The following is a 19,519-nucleotide window of genomic DNA, read 5'->3' as shown; positions in this document are numbered from 1 at the left end:
AAGCATCTTCCAGCCCAGATGGGCGAGTGAAATGACCCTAAAACCTCCTGCGCTTGCTCATCTTCTCTGTTTGATACTCACACAATGTCGTCCTGCCCCAAGCTCCATCCACGCACAAGCAAAACCCTCAAGAAAATAACGTTAATTTATTAGACAACGCTCAGGACAGCACCATATGGAAACTGAAAAGCTGTATGTCATCTTCCAGACTGCATTGACACTGGAGTAGAGTTAAAAAATAAAGAGATTTGGGGTTGTGTTTTTGCAGTTTTGGGGGTTTTTTTAATGCTACAAAGGTCCCATGCTCGGCAGGGGCATCGCAAGCGGAGAGGCTGGTCCCTGGGTGGTGGGGATTGAGCAGCATCCTTGGCAAGGTGGGGATGGGGGGGTTGTAAACCGTTCCTACACATCTAGGGCAGCCGTGGGGGGGTTATTTTTCACAGTGAGCAGAAACATGAGGCTGGGTGGATGCTCTCGCCATGACAAGATCGAGCACCCTCTTCATGAGAAGATCAAGGAGCCTCTTCATGGTGGTTTTGACCAGCCAGGAGATGGAAAGGAAAAATGTGTGTACCCTTACGAAATGGTACCAGTTCCCAGCATGGGGAGATGGGTCCGAGGCTGGTGCAGGAGAGGAGGAAGAGCTGAACTGGACCATTTCTCCTCTTTTCTGGACCATTTCTCCTCTTCTTCTGGACCTTCTCCCACAGTTTGCTGCTCCAGCATCTCCTCCTCTCCAGCCACAGGACCGGCACGTGTGGCTTCACAGTTTCAACACCGCCGGTCTCCCCGTGGGGTCCTGCCCACCGCATCCCTCGATTTATGGGGATAAATAAATAAACGACAGCATCCGAGGGCTGGCAGGCCGGGAGGAGCCCGACACGGGCTATCTAACGGCGATCGACATCTTCGGGGTGGCGAAAAGCGGTTCATTCAGAGGTGGCCAGGATGGTTGCTGCTGGCTCAGCTCCTTCTCCAGCCTCTTGAAAAGCTTCTTGGATGCTTTTTTTCGGCGCAGCTTGCGGAGGCAGCTGAGCAAACCGTGGTCCAGGGCAGTCTGAAGGAAAAACAGGGGGGGAAAGGATTTTGGGGAAGTTGTGGACCTCGAGGAGAGGGCAGAGCCAATGCCAAGGTGAGCCCTGCTCCCTCGGTGCCCACAGCTCTTGGAAAATAATTGCTGGGACAGACCCAAAAGGACAACATGTGTCCCTCACGTCCCCAGTCCCACCCTGGGGTGTCCCACCTCCAGCACGAAGGCAGCGAAGAAGTTGAGAACAGCGATTCCCAGCAGCAGCAGCTTGAAATTCAAGTCGTCAATGCTCTGCAGCTTCAACAGCGTTTTGGGGAAGCCCAATGGGTAGAGGGTCAACCACACCATGAGGCCAAAAAGGAGGATGAGGACCACCAGGAAGAGCACTGAGGGCAAGAAGAAGGAGGGTTGAGGAGGAGGAGGAAGGTTTAATGTCTCCTTTTGTCCACGTAGCCGGCATCATTCTCACCATTGGTGTAGAGCGGCTCCCGGAATGGGTACCCCTTGGACATGGCCACAGCCAGGATGAGATACTGGAAGCCCGTGATGCAGAAGAGGACCGTGTTCTCGTAGTTGGGCAGGTTTTGGGGAGCTGTCACCGTGCTGTTCAGTGGGACGAACCTGAACCAGGTTGGGGGACAAGGTTGGGGAGGGTCAGATGAAGGGAGAGGCAAGGAGAGGGTTTAAACAGTGACCCTGTCTTCTCCATGAGCACACTGTTCATGGACCTTCTCTCTACAATTATCTGAAAGAAGGTTGTAGAAAGGGGGGGTTGGTCTTTTCTCCCAAGTATTAAGAAATAGGATGAGAGGAAACAGCCTCAAGTTGCGCCAGGGGAGGGTGAGGTTGGATTTAGGAACAATTTCTTCCCCAAAGGGCTGTGGGACATTGGAACAGGCTGCCCAGGGCAGTGCTGGAGTCACCATCCCTGGAGGGTTGGACAGACGGACATGAGGTTCTCAGGACATGGGGCAGTGCCAGGGGTGGGGAACGGTTGAATTTGATGATCTCAAGGGTCTTTTCCAATCAAAATGATTCTAAGACAAGCACCCAGGCTTCATTGCAACCCCCTGTTGTGGGTTTCCCATCACCAAAGCCACATGAAGCCGGGTTCCTCACCAGCTCTGCGAGACGGTGACGAAGTAGCTGAGCACTTGCACGGTGATGAGCAGGGTGGTCTGCAGGAGCAGGCTGCCCAGCACCAGCACGCTGATCAAGGCTCCTTGGGGACGCTCCACTCCCAGGTCCTGGGCAGGACCCGTCCGACCCATCAGCACCGCCACGGTGGTGGTGATGATCAGGTCAAAGAAGAGGAATTGGAAGTCACTCAGGTTGGTGTTGATCTGGGAAGAAGAAGCCACCCACTCGCAGCCACAAGAGGGCTGGGAAGGTCACCCAGTGGTGACAAGGTGACCCAAAGGCACCGCAGGCATTTGGGAAACCACAGGACTCACCGTGTAGAGCAGCAGGACGGACACAAACTGCACTAAGCTGTACAGCGCCATGTACTTAAAGACACCAAAGGAGGTGACCAGCGAGCACCTGCCCTCCCTGCGGAGAAAAACAGCCTCACCCACCACCCCCTATGAATTGTCCCAAAGTGGGGACACAGCAGCACCCAACAGACCCCCATCCTGGGTTTTATCCCCCGGCAGCTCACCGGATGATGGTGGGGACACACTCGATGTTGGCCACCCGGGAGGTGAACGGCGAAGCCACCGATGCCTCCGCCTCGGACAGCGAGATGCCCACGTCAGCGGCTTTCAGAGCCCCGCAGTCATTGGCGCCATCCCCGCACATCCCCACGCAGTAGCTGTGGTGAGAAGGGAGCCAAGAAGTCACGATGGGACAGGGAAAAACCCTGGGGCTTTGCAGTTGCACCCCCATATTGAGGATAAATCCACTTCTGGTTCTCAGGGACATGAGTTAGTGCCGGGGCTGGGTTAATGGTTGGACTCAATGATACTGAGGGGCTTTTCCAAGGAAAATGATTCTGTGATTGTACGAAAAACCCCTTGTCCACCTCTGTCCTCCATCCCTTGGGGCTGGGGGGTCCTTACTTGAGCTCTTGCAGGCTGCAAACCAGCTGAGTCTTCTGGTCGGGCGACATGCGGGCGAAGACGGTGGCTCGGATGAGGATCTGCAAAGAGGGCAAAGGCTCCGTGAGTGTATCGCAACATCCCACAGCCCAGGAGGAGCCGGGTGATTCTGAGCTTTCCCAGCTTAGCAGAGCACAAGGCATCATCCACCAGTGAAGAAACAAACCAAACCTTTGGGGTATTTCACTTCGGAGCTCCAAGGCTGCACCGTGAAACCCCAGTGAAGTCAACCTTCATAGAATATTTTGGGTTGAAGGGACCTTCAAAGGTCAGCCAGCCCATGAGCAGGGACATCTTCACCAGCTCAGGTTGCTCAGAGCCCCATCCAGCCTGGCCTGGGATGTCTCCAGGGATGGTCCATCCACCACCTCTCTGGCCAACCTGGGCCAGGCTCTCACCACCCGCAGGGCCAACAATTCCTTCCTCATGGCCAGCCTGAATCTCCCTCCTTTAGTTTAAAACCATCGCCCCTTGTCCTAATCCAACAGGCACTGATATAAAGTCCCCACCTTGCCGGAGGATTCCCCGCCATCAGACTCACCTTTGGCAGCAGGTCAGGGAAATGCTCGCAAACCACAGCGAAGGATTTGCCGTTCAGCGCAAAGTGGCAGGGCTGGGGCTGGAGGCAGCAGCCGTCCCGCCGCTGCAAACCCTGCCAAGGAAAACAAGCTCCTTTTTTCTGGTTCTTTTTCTCCAAGTCGCGCTCAAATCCCTGCTGAGCCCCTGGGCAACGCTCTGCGCCAGCATCCTCAACCCACATGGTAAAGCAGCTTCCCTTAAACCTCAATTTCAGGCATTTAATAGTTGTATTTTGGATAAAAAGCTTGTGTGAGCAACCCTTCATATCAAACCTGGAGCAGGACCTGGCTGCATCCCATGAGGGTGTTTGGAGCTTGATGTGCTCCCAGGGAGAAACAGGAGCAAGTTATTTTCTCCCATTTAACAAGGGGCAGAATCACACCCATAACTGGCTCTCTTTTCCCAGCATTGTTATTTGTAGAGTCCTGCAAGGTGACCAGCAGCTTTGGCTTTATAAAATCCCCCAGCTGTTGCCTCAGGACTCACCTCCAGCTGCTCCTCACCCTGGGAGTGCTCGGCAAGGACGAATTTCAGAGCGGCGGGTTTGTCGTGGCCGGGGGGGGAGGCGCTGATGAAGATCACCCCCTCTTTGGCTTCCACCATGCGGCAGCTCCTGGCCACGTTCACAGCCGTCAGCATGTTGTCCCCTGGCAGACAGAGGCGGTGGGGGCTGAGAAACCACCAGCGGAACGATGTTTGCCAGGGTCTCGCATGGCTGTGAGATCCAACCCACGGCATCCCCCTTCCTGGTTCACTTTGGGGGTCCTTTTGCTTCCCCATTTTTTGCGGGAAAGCTCCAAAATCTCATTGCTGCCCTACACCAAATCATAGAATATTAATAGTTTGGGTTGAAGGGACCTTCCCGGCTCCCCCAGTGCCCCCCCTGCCATGAGCAGGGACATCTTCAGCAGCTCAGGGTGCTCAGAGCCCCGTCCAGCCTGGCCTGGGATGTCTCCAGGGATGGTTCATCCACCACCTCTCTGGCCAACCTGGGCCAGGCTCTCACCACCCTCAGGGCCAACAATTCCTTCCTCATGTCCAGCCTGAATCTCCCCAAAGAAAAGCAGCAGCTCCAAACATTGGCAGCACCACTTGGTTTGGTGCAAAAGACCCAAAGGTGACTCCTACATCCCTCCCATTAGCTGTGCAATTCGGGGTGCTCAGGAAAAGTCAATATTTATGTGATTGCAGTGAGACAGGGAGCAGTTTTGCTATTTAAGCCACCCACTCTGGGTCTGCAGCTTCATGCTGCACCCACAAAAAAGCGGCCTGCACCAGTCCAGGAGTCCTCGCCGAGCATCCCAGCTGCTTCAGGCCACGATTTCTGGTGGAAAAACCCTTCATCCCTTGCACAGCATCAAGGATCATCCATGTCCCATCTCCTACCCAAGCTGGGTGTCCCCGGTCCCCTCCGCAGGGTCACCTGTCACCATGACGGGGCGGATGTTGGCGTTCCTCAGGAGGTGAATCACAGGTGCAGACTCTGGCTTGAGGACATTTTTCATGACGAGGAACCCCAGGAAGGTCAGGCTGCTCTCCGCAGAGTCCCTGGTGGGACACAAGGAGCTGGTCAACACCATCTTCAACACAAGGCAGAGCAGAAAAATTGGTATACACAGCAAAAAATCCATCTAGGGGGCAGCCAGCAATCGCTTTGGTATGGGGTAGTCCTTGCAGACTACGACAGGGCAGGCTGCTAGGACAAAAGCATCCTGTGAAATGCTCAGAGTGAACATCTAAACAGTGAAAAAACAAGTTGTTGGCACCAACCTCGGGAGCTGCAGGGCCTGCTCGAAGGTTGACACTGTGCTCAGGGGTTTGCAAGCCAGAGCCAAGACTCGGAAACCATCGGTGGTGTAGTGTCGCAGCATCTGGGAGAAATCCACGGGGACTGCGGCCACGAGGAGAAAAGCAAAGTCAGAGCAGGTCCTGAACCCAGTGGGGTAAACCCAGCAAGGGGAGCTGGGGCTGGAGCTGCTGAAGCACTTTGGATGATCAAGGAATCATGGAATTGTTTTGGGAGAAGAGATTCAGGCTGGACATGAGGAAGAAATTGTTGTCCGAGGGTGGTGAGAGCCTGGCCCAGGTTGGCCAGAGAGGTGGTGGATGAACCATCCCTGGAGACATCCCAGGCCAGGCTGGACGGGGCTCTGAGCAACCTGAGCTGCTGAAGATGTCCCTGCTCATGGGCTGGATGAGCTCTGAAGGTCCCTCCAACCCAAACCAATCTATAATCCTATGATTCACAGCTGGGCAATGACAATGAACCACCATCCCCCAGTACATACCAGTTTCCTTCCTGCACAGACTGGCCACCATCTCCGGTGCGCCCTTGGTGTAGACGTGGGCCAAGGCTTCTCCGGGCAGCTTCACCAGGACACTCATCCTCTGCAAGGAGGAGGAGAAGGGGAAACGCCGGAGGATGCCCAGGGGTGACTGGTGCTTCTGTGGAAGAGAGGGAAGGTGTCAGGGCCAGGCCGGAGCTTCTCCAGGAGGTACAAGCTCTCCAGGGGCCATGGAGGACACAATGACCCTCTGGGGGTACAAACCAAGTGACTTGGGGAACCTGAGCTGCTCTGGTCCACAGGACCTACCCTGTCTCGTGGCTGTTCTTCCTCGGGCGGAGGTTTCATCACAGCCAAGACCTTTGTCCCAAACTGCTGGCAGGCGGGCAGCTCACCTTCCTCCTCCTCCATCATCTCCAGGCGCTGGAACCAAGGCAGATGCTGAGATGGCAAAGCCCTGCCTGGCAAGAACCAAGCCCTATCCACCCCATAGGTGGTTTGAAACAGCCCCTTCTCCTGGCAGAGCAAGATTATGGAATCACAGAATGGCTTTGGTTGGAAAAGCCCCTCAAGCTCATCGAGTTTAACCGTTCCCCACCCCTGTCCCTGCCCCATGTCCTGAGAACCTCATGTCCGTCTGTCCAACCCTCCAGGGATGGTGACTCCAGCACTGCCCTGGGCAGCCTGTTCCAATGCCCCACAGCTCTTTCCAGCAAGAAATTGTTCCAGAGATCTGATACCTCCTTCTTTACAGACCCGCAGCTTTGCCCACTGCTTGTCTCACCCAGCCAGTGGACTCCACCATCTTGAGGTCCACAGGGTCCCCAATGGGCTGTGCCCGCAGCAGCGTGATGGTGTGACAGGCGGCAAGAGAGTAGAGCAAGGGACCGGCGGGCAGGCAGCGGGGCTCGTGGACGATGGGCATGAAGTGGTTGTTCTCCAGTGGGACCACTCCCCAGACATCCAGACCTTCCTCCGTCAGGGTTCCCGTCTGTGGGGAGGGGACAATGGGTCCAGACGAGCCCCCCCAAGGCGGAAACTGTGGTCCCATTGTGCCCAAGACTCACCTTGTCGAAGCAAACCAGGCGGATCTTCCCGCAGAGGTTGATTCGAGGAGGGCTGATGCAGAAGATTCCTTGTTTCTTCAGCCTGTTCTGGGCGTAGATGGTGCCCACGGTCATCGCAGCTGGGAGAGCTGGGGGCACGATGACAGTGATGAGGTCGAGGGCGCGGATGATGATTTGCCCCACGGGGACCTGGTGGGTGGGGAAGAAGAAGGTTGGGCATCCTGACAGCCCTCACCCATCTCCACCCTACACTCAAGGATTCAATTTGTTGCCCCTGAGGGTGGTGAGAGCCTGGCCCAGGTTGGCCAGAGAGGTGGTGGATGAACCATCCCTGGAGACATCCCAGGCCAGGCTGGACGGGGCTCTGAGCAACCTGAGCTGCTGAAGATGTCCCTGCTCATGGTAGGGATGGGACTGGATTAGCTTTGAAGGTCCCTTCAACCCAAACTGAGGATTCACCAGCTCCAACAACCCTACCTGGTTTTTCACCAAGATGAGGATGCTGTACAGCGTGCCGATAAAAGCTGTGGGGGAGGAGAACGGGCTCGGTTACAACACAAAGCAGATGATGAAGGGTGGGTTCAACCATCTAAAGAGGAGTTTGGCTGCTCCTGGCCATGCCTCCACCCTCAGACGTACCCAGGACGGCGAGGAACAGGACAAACTTCACAGCATCCTTGTAGAACTTGAAGCTCACGGGTTTGGGGTAGAGGATGGAGCTGATGAGATCCCCTTTGGCAGTGCAGAACCCTGTGGAAGACAGGAAGGAGGTAAATATGTAATCATCGCTCTAAATACATGGCTTAATCCTGGCTCTTCATATAATTATAGAATCACTTGGGTTGGAAAAGCCCCTCAAGATCATCGAGTCCAACCATTGCCCCAACCCTGGCACTAACCCATGTCCCTGAGAACCTCATCTACACACCTATTTTGGTGTTTTTTCTCTATCCTCACCTGTGCGGGTCACCACAGCCAGCACGTCTCTGCCCACGTACGACTTGGCTTGGATGACCTGCGTCCCGCAGAACAAGGTGTGCCGCCGGTGCTCCTCGGGGGAATAGACGCCGCTGCCCGCCGGGAGAGGGGTTTTCATCACCGGCACGCTCTCCCCTGTGGCGGGGAACAGCATGGAGAGGGGTTTAATCACCCTGGGGGGGTCAGGATCCGCCCAGCCTGATGGGAAGGGGCTGCTCCCAAAAAATTCCCCGTCCTGGGGCTCTCACCCGTCAGCATGCTCTCGTTGACCATGCACTCGCCCGTCAGTAGCGCCGCGTCACACGGGACCAGTGTCCCATCCGTGGGGAGGCTGATGCAGTCGCCTGGCACCAGTTCTGCGGAGGTGACCGTCTCCTCTGGGAAAAACACAGCCATGCTCCGGCACGTCATTTTGGTTGGAAAAACCCTCAAGATGACCGAGTCAAAGTGTTCCCCACCCCTGCCCCTGCCCCATGTCCTGAGAACCTCATGTCCGTCTGTCCAGCCCTCCAGGGATGGTGACTCCAGCACTGCCCTGGGCAGCCTGTTCCAATGCCCCACAGCCCTTTGGGGAAGAAATTGTTCCCCACATCCAACCTCAACCTCCCCTGGCGCAACTTGAGGCCGTTTCCTCTGCTCCTGGCGCTTGTTCCTGGGGAGCAGAGCCCGACCCCCCTGGCTCCAAGCTCCTTTCAGGCAGTTCAGAGATCAGAAGGTCTCCCCTCAGCTCCTGTTCTCCAGCTGAACCCCCCAGGTCCCTCAGCCGCTCCATCACACTTGTGCTCCAGCCCCTCACCAGCTCCGTTCCCTCCACTCCACTCGCTCCAGCACCTCAAGGCCTTTCTTGGTGTGAGGTGATCCCGCCACCCCTCTGGCCACCATTTTGAGCCCTGAGGTGATCTTGGTGCCGCCATTTTGAGCCCTGAGGGGCCCAAAACTGCCCCAGGATTCGCGGTTTGGCCTCACTGTGCCCAGCACAGGGACGGTCGCTGCCCTGGGCCTGCTGGCCACACCAGTGCTGGTACCAGCCAGGATGCTGGTGGCCTTTTTGGCCACCTGGGCACACACTGGCTCATGTTCAGCCGCTGTCACCAACACCCCCAGGTCCTTTTCCAGCCACTCTCCCCTGAGCCAGTAGCATCGGAGGTGTCATCGCAGCACCATCCCAAATGGCTTCGTGAGCCCTCACTCCTTGTGGACATTGCACTCACCTCCTTCGGGACGACGGACCCGGACACCAACCGACATCTTGGCCATGTTTTGCAGGGTGGCACTTTGCTGCAAGGGAGGGAGAAGTTACCAGCCACTCCTGGGCAGCTCAAAACGTGCAGCAAAGCTTCATTAAACAGGTCTCAAAAGCTCAGGACCGCGGATGAAGGAGGAGAAAACCTGCCCCAGCATTGGAATATGGGTTGTGTTCACCCAGCTGGGCTCAGAGGGAGCTCAGCAGCAGCACGGAGGTCAAACAGCATCAGAAAACGGGCTGTTTTCTGAGAGCTGCATGTCCCAAACCCACCACCCACCTTCCTCGTCTCGTAGAGGGACAGCCCTAAGGAGATGGTGGAGATGAGGAAGATGCAGGCGGCGTAGTAGTAATAGGCATCGCAGACCCACAGCACGATGCTGAACACTTGGAAGATGTAGAAGGGGTTGAGAACCTGGAAGAGAACAAGGAGAAAGAGCAGATTTTGAAGGGTCAGAGCTTCCTCCAGCCCACCATGAGACCTCCAGGCTCCTCGAGGGACAACTGCTCATGCAGAGGGGAAACTGGCCCTTCCCTGGGGATAAATGAGCTGATTTCTTCCAAACTCTCCATCCTCCCCGGCTTTGCTCTATGGTCAGGACTGCTGAGGATGCTCAGCCACCTCTGGGGATGCTCGTGTCTGAGCTAAGAGGTGGGACAGGTCCCCTCCACAGCTCTGCCTTCTCTGATCTCTGCCCCAAAATAGTCCTGAAGTCCTCTCCTCCCCACCAGAGAGGAAAAGCCCACAAAGTGAGGGACATGGAGATGGGGCAGGATCTGCCCTGGGACAACTCAGTGTTTTCACAGCCAGGCCCATCAATGCACACACACCTCCTCCACCAAGAGCCTGGCGTAGGACTTGACTGGCACCTCAATGAGGTTTGGTCCGTAGATCTTCGTTCTGCAAACAGGAGAGAAAAAAGCAAAGGGGGAAGCAAATGGGTGCTGGGGAAAAGCTGCATTTCCATCCTGGGGGGCCCTCACGCTGACCAGAACTCCACAGGAGCCTGGTGATGTGGAGAAGCCAAGCCAGGGAAATGCAGCTGACCCGGCTGTCATATGTTTTGAGGTCTAGGTGCAAGAAAAAAACAGATTCCAGAATTCACCAGCCCCTGGAAAAGCTTTATCTGCACTGCTTGGGTGTCCCAGAGGGCTGGGAGATCCCATGTGGGCCGGTTGTGATAGGACAAGGGGTGATGGTTTAAACTAAAATGGGAGATTCAGGCTGGACAGGAGGAAGAAATTGTTGGCCCTGAGGGTGGTGAGAGCCTGGCCCGGGTTCCCAGAGAGGTGGTGGATGAACCATCCCTGGAGACATCCCAGGCCAGGCTGGACGGGGCTCTGAGCAACCTGAGCTGGTGAAGATGTCCCTGCTCATGGCAGGGGGGGCACTGGGGGAGCTGGGAAGGGCCCTTCAATATGAACCATTCTGTGATTTGATGATTCTACCTGGTATTGTGGTCTTGCTGGTCAAGCCCAGCCTGGGAGAGGTGGAGATCTGCGCAGGTCCAACCTTCATCCAAGACACTGGCAAGGCCGAGGGGAAAGAAAAAACAGAGAAATGGAGTCAAAGTCAGCAGGAGCCTGGCCTGGCAGAACAAAACCCACGGCCAAGTCCTTGGCAACAACTAAAAAAACCCCTTTGAGTAAGGGAGAGCATCTTGTTCCTTGGCATCTGCTGAGGAGCAGGGACAAAAGGGGCACAGTTTGGAGAGCTGCAAGCAGCACAGCACGGTGGGACCATCCAGCATAGGTCTTCTGCCAAAATACTTCACCCACAAAGACAGGGAACATCAACAACTCAGGGCCAGAGGCAGCGCTGCTTCCCCGACCCAACACCCCGGGGATGGGCTCCAAAGGTTTCACAGCGTGGAGAAAAGCTCCAGTGCAGTTCTGTGGCTTCCAGCCAGGTCAGGATTATTCCTGGGGGGGCTGAGGGGTCAAGGAGAGGAGCAGAGACATGCAGCGAGGATTGCTGGGGCAGAGGGGATGGAGAAATACCTGACTTTGCAGAATGCCTGCCGCTGCTCCATCCAGACGTAGCGCATGCCCTCAAAGAGGTAATACCGCAAGATGTTCTTCTGAGCAGGGCAGGATGGGAAAAGTAAGGTGTTAGAGGGACACAAGAGCAGCCCATGCCATGGGAGGCAGGAATCAAAGAATCGTTTTGGTTGGAAAAGACCTCAGGATCCTTGAGTCCAACCATAACCCAACCCACGTCCCCAAGAACCTCATGTCTGTCTGTCCAGCCCTTCAGGGATGGTGACTCCAGCACTGCCCTGGGCAGCCTGTTCCAATGCCCCACAGCCCTTTGGGCAAGAAATTGTTCCCACATCCAACCTCAACCTCCCCTGGCGCAACTTGAGGCCGTTTCCTCTGCTCCTGGCGCTTGTTCCTGGGGAGCAGAGCCCGACCCCCCTGGCTCCAAGCTCCTTTCAGGCAGTTCAGAGATCAGAAGGTCTCCCCTCAGCTCCTGTTCTCCAGACGTTACCTCCTCCCTCTCCTGCAGCCGGACGGTGTCCCTGCTCTCCTCCTCCTCCGACACGCCGATGGCGATGCTGCTCCTCCGGTCCTCCAGCCTGGCCCCGGGGTGATGCTCCAGGCTGCTCGGGATGCCAAACCAAGCGTTATTCCCCCCTCCCCCACTGCAAACACCCCCTCCCTGTAGCCGAAATCTCGGGGAGCCCCCACTGGTATCTCACCTGCCCTCACCCAGCGGCTCTGCACACACACGGGTGGTGAAGCACTGTCCAAATCGGTCCTGCAACACAGCGTGGGGCTGAGCAGAGGGAAATGGGGGTCCCCGGGTGTCCCCCCCCGTTCCTTTGCATGGGGACAGTGTCACAGGGAGTCCCCAGTGACCTGTCCCAGGTGACCGGTGGGTTTCAGGGATGATCAAGGGAAATGCAAAGGCAGGTTGGCTGCTATGGAAGGGGCAAGCACGGGATTATTCCAGGAATAATATTATATTATTATCAGATTATATTATATTATATCGCATTATATCATGTTATTATGTTATATTACATTGTACCACTTTATGTGATTGTTACATTACATTACATTAGATCATGCTATATCACATTATGTAATGTTCCATTATGTTACATTTTATCCTGTTATGTTACATTACATTATATCACGTTGTATCACATTATATTATGTTACATTATATTGTATCACATTATATTATGTCACATTATATCATGTTACATCACGTTATGTTACATTATATTACATAATATTACATCACATTACATGACATTATATTACATCATATCATATCACGTTATATTACATTATTTTACGTTATATCACATTACGTGATGTTATATTATGTTATATCACATATTACATTATATTACATCACATTATGTGACGTTATATTACGTTATGTCATATCATGTTATATCACGTTATATTAAATTATATTACATTACATCATGTTATGTGACGTTATATTACACTATATTATACCATGTTATATTATAACAAACTACATTATATTGCATTATATTATATTAAATAATAAATAGATAAATAAATAATAATAAAAATTAAGATATTATATTAAATCACATTACGTTCTATATAATAATTATTCCTGGAATAACTTGGCTCTGGGGTAGCACGTTGCTTGAGATGTCAAACACAGTGTGGGGAGGTGACAAGGGACATCAAGGGACATGCCCAAGGCCCTCCCAGGACGCCGGTGGCAGAGTCCGCGCCCCAGTTTGGGACTCACCCTGATGATGACCCAGTCGGCCTGGCCGAGGGCGCAGGGTTTGCACTTCGCCTGCACCTCCAGGCTGGGTTTCCAGTGGAAGAGGACGAGGAGCAGCCCGGCGGTGAGCACGGAGCCCGCGTGGCACAGGGCCACCCGCCACCGCTTGGTCTGGTAGCCCGTCACCTCCTGGCAGACAGAAAACCCACCTTTACAGGGACGCTTATCCCCAAAATAACCCAACATTAAAATTATCAAGCATCTAAATCAATAAAAGTCCCAATCCTCCTAGCAGACAGCAACCAAGTCATTCTGGGGCTGGAAAACCACTGTTTTTGCAGATAACACGCAATTCTTGTGCCTCCCTCCCCACGGTGAAGCCCTGGGACCTACCATGTGGGATTTCTCAGCGTCTGGCTGCAGCGTCCCGTAGCCCGGCCGCCGCCTCCCCAGCAGCCTGCTGCTGTCTGCAGGGTGAAAGAACAGCCAGGAAATAATCAGGAGAGCTGATTCAAAAGGGTTATTTAGGAGATGCCGCACTGATGGGCTCCCAGCTGTGCTGGTGACATCCCTGGGTGTCCCCTCTGTCACCCAGCCCGGCTGGTGCTGTGCAGGGGGACGCTGCGGGCACGGGGACACCCGGCGCTGCCCGGTCACCCTCCCGCGGCACGTGACGGTCACACCAACAGCGCCAAAGGAGCTTGGGGAGAAAAGCTGGCACGGAACGCAGCGGTTTGGCAGCTGGGAAAAGGGAGCGGGGCTGGGGCAGCGCCAGGGCGAGCACAAGGAGAGCTCTCCCGGCCGCTCTGCACGCTTGTTTGCTCCTCGTGTTTCCCTCTGCATGGAGGACGTGGCCACAAAATTTGCTTTTGACTGGTTTTAATGATGCCCAGCACGGCTCAGCACCTCCGATTCCTGCTGGTCGCTGCTGCGCTTAAATGCCCAATCTGGAAAATGGGGATCGCCAGGGAGGTTTAGATTGGATGTGGGGAACAACTTCTTCCCCAAAGGGCTGTGGGACATTGGAACAGGCTGCCCAGGGCAGTGCTGGAGTCACCATCCCTGGAGGGTTGGACAGACGGACGTGAGGTTCTCAGGACATGGGGCAGGGACAGGGGTGGAGAACGGTTGGACTGGATGGTCTTGAGCAGCTTTTCCAAACAAAATGATTCTATGATCCCCAGTGGGATTTTAACCATCACCCTCCACCCCATGAAGTTAAACACACTTATACCCTCAATCTGCTCTGAATTACACCCCAGGGAGTCCCAACTCCGGCAGCTCAAAGCAGCAGGGAGATAACACGTGGCACAAACACAAACCAGGAGGTATTTCGGTAATTCCCACCCTTGAAACGTGAGATAATTTCCCGGTTCAAGTTTCCAGGGCACTCAGGCAATTTACAGGCTGGGTGAAAGCCCAGGGGCCCGTCCTCTGCTGGAAAAGCCCCCCGCAAGCTCGTAACAACAGCAATTAATTAAAACCATCATCATTTTGATGATCACCAGGGCTGGGTCTCAACCTCCCCCCAAAAAACAGCCAGTGCTGCTTCAAGGTGTAAGTTTTGCATTGGGGAAGGGTAGGGGGGGATGAGCTCAAGGGAGGGTTTATTCAAACAAAAGCCCCCCTAGGAGGCAAACAAACAGCTGCAAGGTGGGGAGACATCGATCTCCCCGCTGCTGGCATCAAACCCCGCGAAAAACCTCGATTCCAGGTGAAATGAGGCCAGGAGTGGCGGAAGAGGCAGAACAAAGGGCAGGGAGACGGGGTGCCGGGCACTAAGGCTTTTCCCCAGCGCCGATGGTTTGCAGAAGGGGGGAAAAATTACTGCAACACCCCCAAAAACAAACCCAATTTGCTCCCTGCGCCTCGCTAAGCCAGGCTGGGCGGCAAGAAGCACAGCCCACCTCGCCACCCGAACTCTGCTCTTTGCAACAACTCAATTATTACCATTTTCTTGACCTTTTCCCATAAGCAGCAAATTTTTCGGAGCAGCGCACGGGCGCAAGCGGCTCCGTCCAAGGAGCTGCAGCTGTCGCACAACCATGTCCCCATCCCCGGGGGGTTTCTGAGCCCCCGTTCCCATTCCCGCTGCTCCCCAAAATCCTACAAGCGAGAAGGAGCTCCGGCCTTGACTCACCGCGCTTTACCCGGCTCGGGATGGGGCAGGTAACACCATCCTCAGCCGTGTCCGGGACGCATCCGGCACCGGCCGGGGGGGAGGGCAGAGCCCTGCGGAGCTGCGATACCGGTTTTGAATCGCGACGCAAAGGCCACACCTCGTTGGCAAACACGGCGCGGGGACAAGCGGCTGTCCCTGCTCCAGCTCCCAAAGCTGAGGGGTTTTGCCCCAAACTTGTTTCTGAGAGCTCTGGGAAGAGATTTGCTTCTCTTGCTGCTGATAAATGGGGGAATAACAGCCCGGAGCTGTTGTAAATTTGGAGAGGGGTCAGTGATGTCCCGGCCCAACTTGCAAAGGGAAGAGGGGACACATAATTCCCTGCTGACACTGGGTTTGCACGGCCAAAGCGCTGCTGGAAGTGTCAGCGCCGGCTCCTCGCAGCTGCTGGGCTCCCAGGAGAGTTAAAATCATAGAATAGAATCATCAAATCATTATGGTTGGAAGAAACTTTAAGATCATTGAATCCAACCATTCCCCACCCCTGTCCCTGCCCCATGTCCTGAGAACCTCATGTCCGTCTGTCCAACCCTCCAGGGATGGTGACTCCAGCACTGCCCTGGGCAGCCTGTTCCAATGCCCCACAGCCCTTTGGGGAAGAAATTGTTCCTAAATCCAACCTCAACCTCCCCTGGCGCAACTTGAGGCCGTTTCCTCTGCTCCTGCCACACGTGCGGGCTGGATGTTGCCCACAAGATCCACCCAGCAAGGTCACTGCTCCAAGCAGCAAGGTCTGGTGCTGTCTGCTTGATGGGATGGGGTTGACAATGTCAATCCAGGCCCTTGGGGACGAGGACACTGAAAAATCAGGATGTGGCGAAAGGAAGGAAGGATGAGGGGAGGAAAACAGTGTTTGGTCACATAGAGCAAGATTTAACCCCTTGCGGAGTTTGGGATGGGAGACATCACAGCCGTCAGACCCAGCGAGGGCTTGGGATGAGACGGCGTCAATTCTCCTGCCCTTTCCACCGAGCCAACGTAAACTCATCCACACCAGAAACGCGTTGTCTTGCCTGCCACAGGACGGAGAAACGTGTTCTACCAGCTCCCATCTTGCCCCATCCGGAAAAACACCCCGAGGTTGGAAGAAACAAAAGGATGAGACGAACCTGAGACACAGTGGGGACATGGCAGATGGGGACTGAGTGGAATCGCTCTCATACATCAAATCCTTGAGACGGGCGAGAGAATAAAGTAATAAAATCAAGTCCTTGCAGGCAAAGCATCCTCCCAGTAGCCCCGTCCACCTCTTAACTGGTTTCGGTTCAGGTCTGCAGGGAGGGTTTGTCTGCGAGGAGGAAGCCGGCGGCACAACCAGCGTTTCCTTCGCCACGTGCTGACGACAGCGGCGGCCGAATCCGCCCGGACCAGCGCTGCCCTGACCTCTCCTGCACTCGGGTTTTGCAAGACCTCGGCGTGCGCTAAAACCACCCGCTGAGCTGGAGAGAGCGCCCGGTGGCTTCGAGAGCACCCGCGCTTGGGTGAAACAACCCTGTTTATATCCAAAATCCATATTTTCTCCGAATTCTTGTTAAATAAAGAGCTCCTAACTTAAGGAGTGAGGAGCCTCGCTTCTCACAGCCCATCATCCCCGTTTTGCTGTGTTAGGCCAGGATTAAAGCACCTCCTGCCTCTTGAGCCAGCATCCCAGCGTTAAACCTGGCCACCCTTCAGCAAAATAGGGGGAGGTTTAACCCCCGAGTGCTGCTGCGCTGCAGGTTTGGAGCAAGAAATGGGTGGCGGGGACCCCAGGGGGGTCAACAGGGTGGTGGGGACCACGGTGGCACCATAAGGACCGGCCACCGCATCATCACCCTCCTCCCTTTCCTTCCTCCAGCGCCGATCGGGGCAAATCTGAAAGGAAACAGGCAAAGGTTGCGCAGGCCAAGCTGCTTCCGTCAGCCGCCGAGACGAGGGGTGCAGGGCACCTCGGGTGACGTTTTGGTGCCATATCGCATGTTTCTGAACCCCTGGATGCTTTTTTCCCCAATCACCCTCAACCCTGCAAAGGGTTTTTCGGCTGTAGGGTTGGCCGGTTCGGGGCTGGGTGGGTGACATCAGTGACATCCCCCAACGGCGCGAGGGGCCACAAAGGTAAAGCGGTTCTGCAACATCCCGTGACAGCGTTTTCCAGCCCCCCTGCATCCCGGGGGGACATTGCTGTGCTGCCCGCCCCCCCCCCCCCACCAAATCTGCGACAGTGGAGGGGGGGCAGCACCCGCTTGGCTACATCAGTGGCTCCTGATTTTGGAAACCTCGTTGCAGGGGGAAGCAAAGCAACGTGAAGCGAAATAAAATAAAGCAGAATAGATAAAATAAAATAAAATAAAATAAAATAAAATAAAATAAAATAAAATATAAAATAAAATAAAATATAAAATAAAATAAAATATAAAATAAGATAAAATAAAATATAAAATAAAATTAAAAAAATAGAAAATAAAATAAAATAAAATAAAGCAAAAATAAAGCAAAGCAAAAAGGAGCAAATTAAAATGAAGCAAAGCGAAAAGAAGTGAATTAAAATGAGGCAAAGTGAAAAGAAGTGAATTAGAATAAGGCAAAGCAAGAAGAGGCAAAATAATGCAAAAAGAGGCAAAATACAGCAAAGCAAAATCAAATAAAGCAAAGCAAAAAGCGGCAGAATGAAGCAAAGCAAAGCAAACTAAAATAAAGCAAAACCAAATAAAGCAAAGCAAAAAGAGGCAAAATACAACAAAGCAAAATAAAAGCGAAAATAGACCAAAGCAAAATGAAGCCAAATAAAATGAGACAGAAGAAAATGAAGCAAAAATAAAAGAAAGCAAAAATAAAGTGAAGCTGCCCGCCCCCCCCCCCCCCCCCCCACCTTCCAGCACAAGCAGGGGCCGAGCGGGGGGTGAGCGCAACCCCCGCGGTGGGGGGGACCGCAGAATGCACCCGCGGGGCCACGCACGATGCGACCCCCGTGGGCCGCGCACGGAGCTGCAAAGCGCTGCAAAGCGGGGGGGGCCCTGCACATCCCCCTCCCCCCCCCCCCCCCCCATATATATGTGTGTGAGTGTCCCACCCCCCGCCGTGTGTGTCCCGCTGACCTGAGCTCATGTTGGGGACACGCGTGGGCCGGGGCCCCGCGCGCACCCGCAGCTCCACGGCGCGCGGCGGAAGGGCGGAGCGCGGGGGTTGCTGGGACTTGGAGTCCTGCACCCCCCCCCCCCCCCCCCCAAATAACAATTAAAACAATTACCAAAAAACTCCATAGGTGCTGCTCCCACCCCCCACTCGGGGCTTTGCAACACCCCCCGTGGAAGGGAAATGCACCCGGGTCCTGCCCCAAAAAAGGGGTTTGCACCCCCATATCTTGCAAGGAAATGCATGAAGCTCTGCCCCAAAAATGGGTATTGCACCCCATTTCCTTGCAAGGAAACACAAGGAGCTCTGCCCCCCACAAAAGCTTTGCAGCCCCATATCTGGCAAGGAAATGCAATGAGCTCTGCTCCAAAAAAGTGGCTTTGCACCCCATTTTCTTGCAAGGAAATAAACTGGGCTCTGCCCCCAAAAAGGGGTCTTGCAGCCCCACACCTTGCAAGGAAATGCACCCGGCTCTGCTCCCCCCCCAAAAAAAACTTTGCACCCCCATATCTTGCAAGGAAATGCAATGGACTGTCCCAAAAAGGGGCTTTGCACCCCCATATCTTGCAAGGAAAGGCACCAGGCTCTGTCCCCCAAAGAGGTTTTGCACCCCCATATCTTGCAAGGAAATGCACTCGACTGTCCCAAAAAGTGGCTTTGCACCCCCATATCTTGCAAGGAAATGCACCGGGCTCTGCCCCCCCAAGCTTTGCACCCCATTTCCGTGCAAGGAAATGCAATGAGCTCTGCTCCAAAAAAGTGGCTTGCACCCCATTTTCTTGCAAGGAAATAAACTGGGCTCTGCCCCCAAAAAGGGGTTTTGCAGCCCCACAGCTTGCAAGGAAATGCACCCGGCTCTGCTCCCCCAAAAAGGGGATTTGCACCCCTAAATATTGCAGGGAAATGCACTGGGCTTTACCCCATAAAAGGCTTTGTACCCACCTTTCTTTCAAGAAAATACACTGGGCTCTGCCCCCAAAAAGGTGCTTTGCAGCCCTAAATATTGCAGGGAAATGCACTTGGCTCCACCTTAAAAACGTGGCTTTGCACCCCATTTTCTTGCAAGGAAATACACCAGGCTCTGCCTCCAAAAAGGGGGTTTGCACCCCCACATCCTGTAAAGAAATGGATGGGGCTCTGCCCTAAAAAAAAGGCTTTGCACCCCCATATCTCGCAAGGAAATTCACTGGGTTCTGCTTCAAAAAATACGGCTTTGCGCCCCCA

The 19,519-nt window shown here is 54.4% G+C and overlaps 1 protein-coding gene across 9 annotated transcripts; it reads right to left on the bottom strand.

The window, feature by feature from the left end:
• Window positions 1-127: 127 nt before the first annotated feature.
• Window positions 128-18,358, bottom strand: ATP13A2 (ATPase cation transporting 13A2). 9 transcript variants are annotated; one of them, XM_065038120.1, is made up of 29 exons: window positions 18,259-18,358; window positions 13,399-13,472; window positions 13,027-13,194; window positions 11,984-12,042; window positions 11,773-11,884; window positions 11,283-11,362; window positions 10,731-10,808; window positions 10,113-10,182; window positions 9,562-9,696; window positions 9,250-9,316; window positions 8,287-8,415; window positions 8,018-8,173; window positions 7,700-7,810; window positions 7,538-7,584; window positions 7,061-7,249; window positions 6,778-6,984; window positions 6,303-6,509; window positions 5,997-6,153; window positions 5,479-5,599; window positions 5,132-5,256; window positions 4,195-4,355; window positions 3,671-3,781; window positions 3,091-3,170; window positions 2,691-2,843; window positions 2,485-2,581; window positions 2,150-2,373; window positions 1,500-1,651; window positions 1,244-1,416; window positions 128-1,057 (listed from the first exon to the last, which is right to left on the bottom strand). In XM_065038120.1, exons 1-29 carry the CDS (start codon window positions 18,266-18,268, stop codon window positions 887-889), a joined length of 3,624 nt encoding a protein of 1,207 aa, XP_064894192.1. In that variant the 5' UTR covers window positions 18,269-18,358; the 3' UTR covers window positions 128-886. The 9 variants fall into 9 exon arrangements, with proteins under 9 accessions (XP_064894192.1, XP_064894195.1, XP_064894191.1 ...); XM_065038123.1 differs by having other exon boundaries at window positions 6,303-6,416; XM_065038119.1 differs by lacking the exon at window positions 18,259-18,358 and adding an exon at window positions 16,294-17,460.
• Between the last annotated feature and the right edge of the window lie 1,161 nt (window positions 18,359-19,519).

The sequence above is a fragment of the Columba livia genome, chromosome 21 (assembly GCF_036013475.1).
Source record: "Columba livia isolate bColLiv1 breed racing homer chromosome 21, bColLiv1.pat.W.v2, whole genome shotgun sequence".
NCBI classification, from domain to species: domain Eukaryota; kingdom Metazoa; phylum Chordata; class Aves; order Columbiformes; family Columbidae; genus Columba; species Columba livia.
Note: the sequence above shows the minus strand (reverse complement) of the source record. Positions and strands in the feature narration are given on the sequence as shown.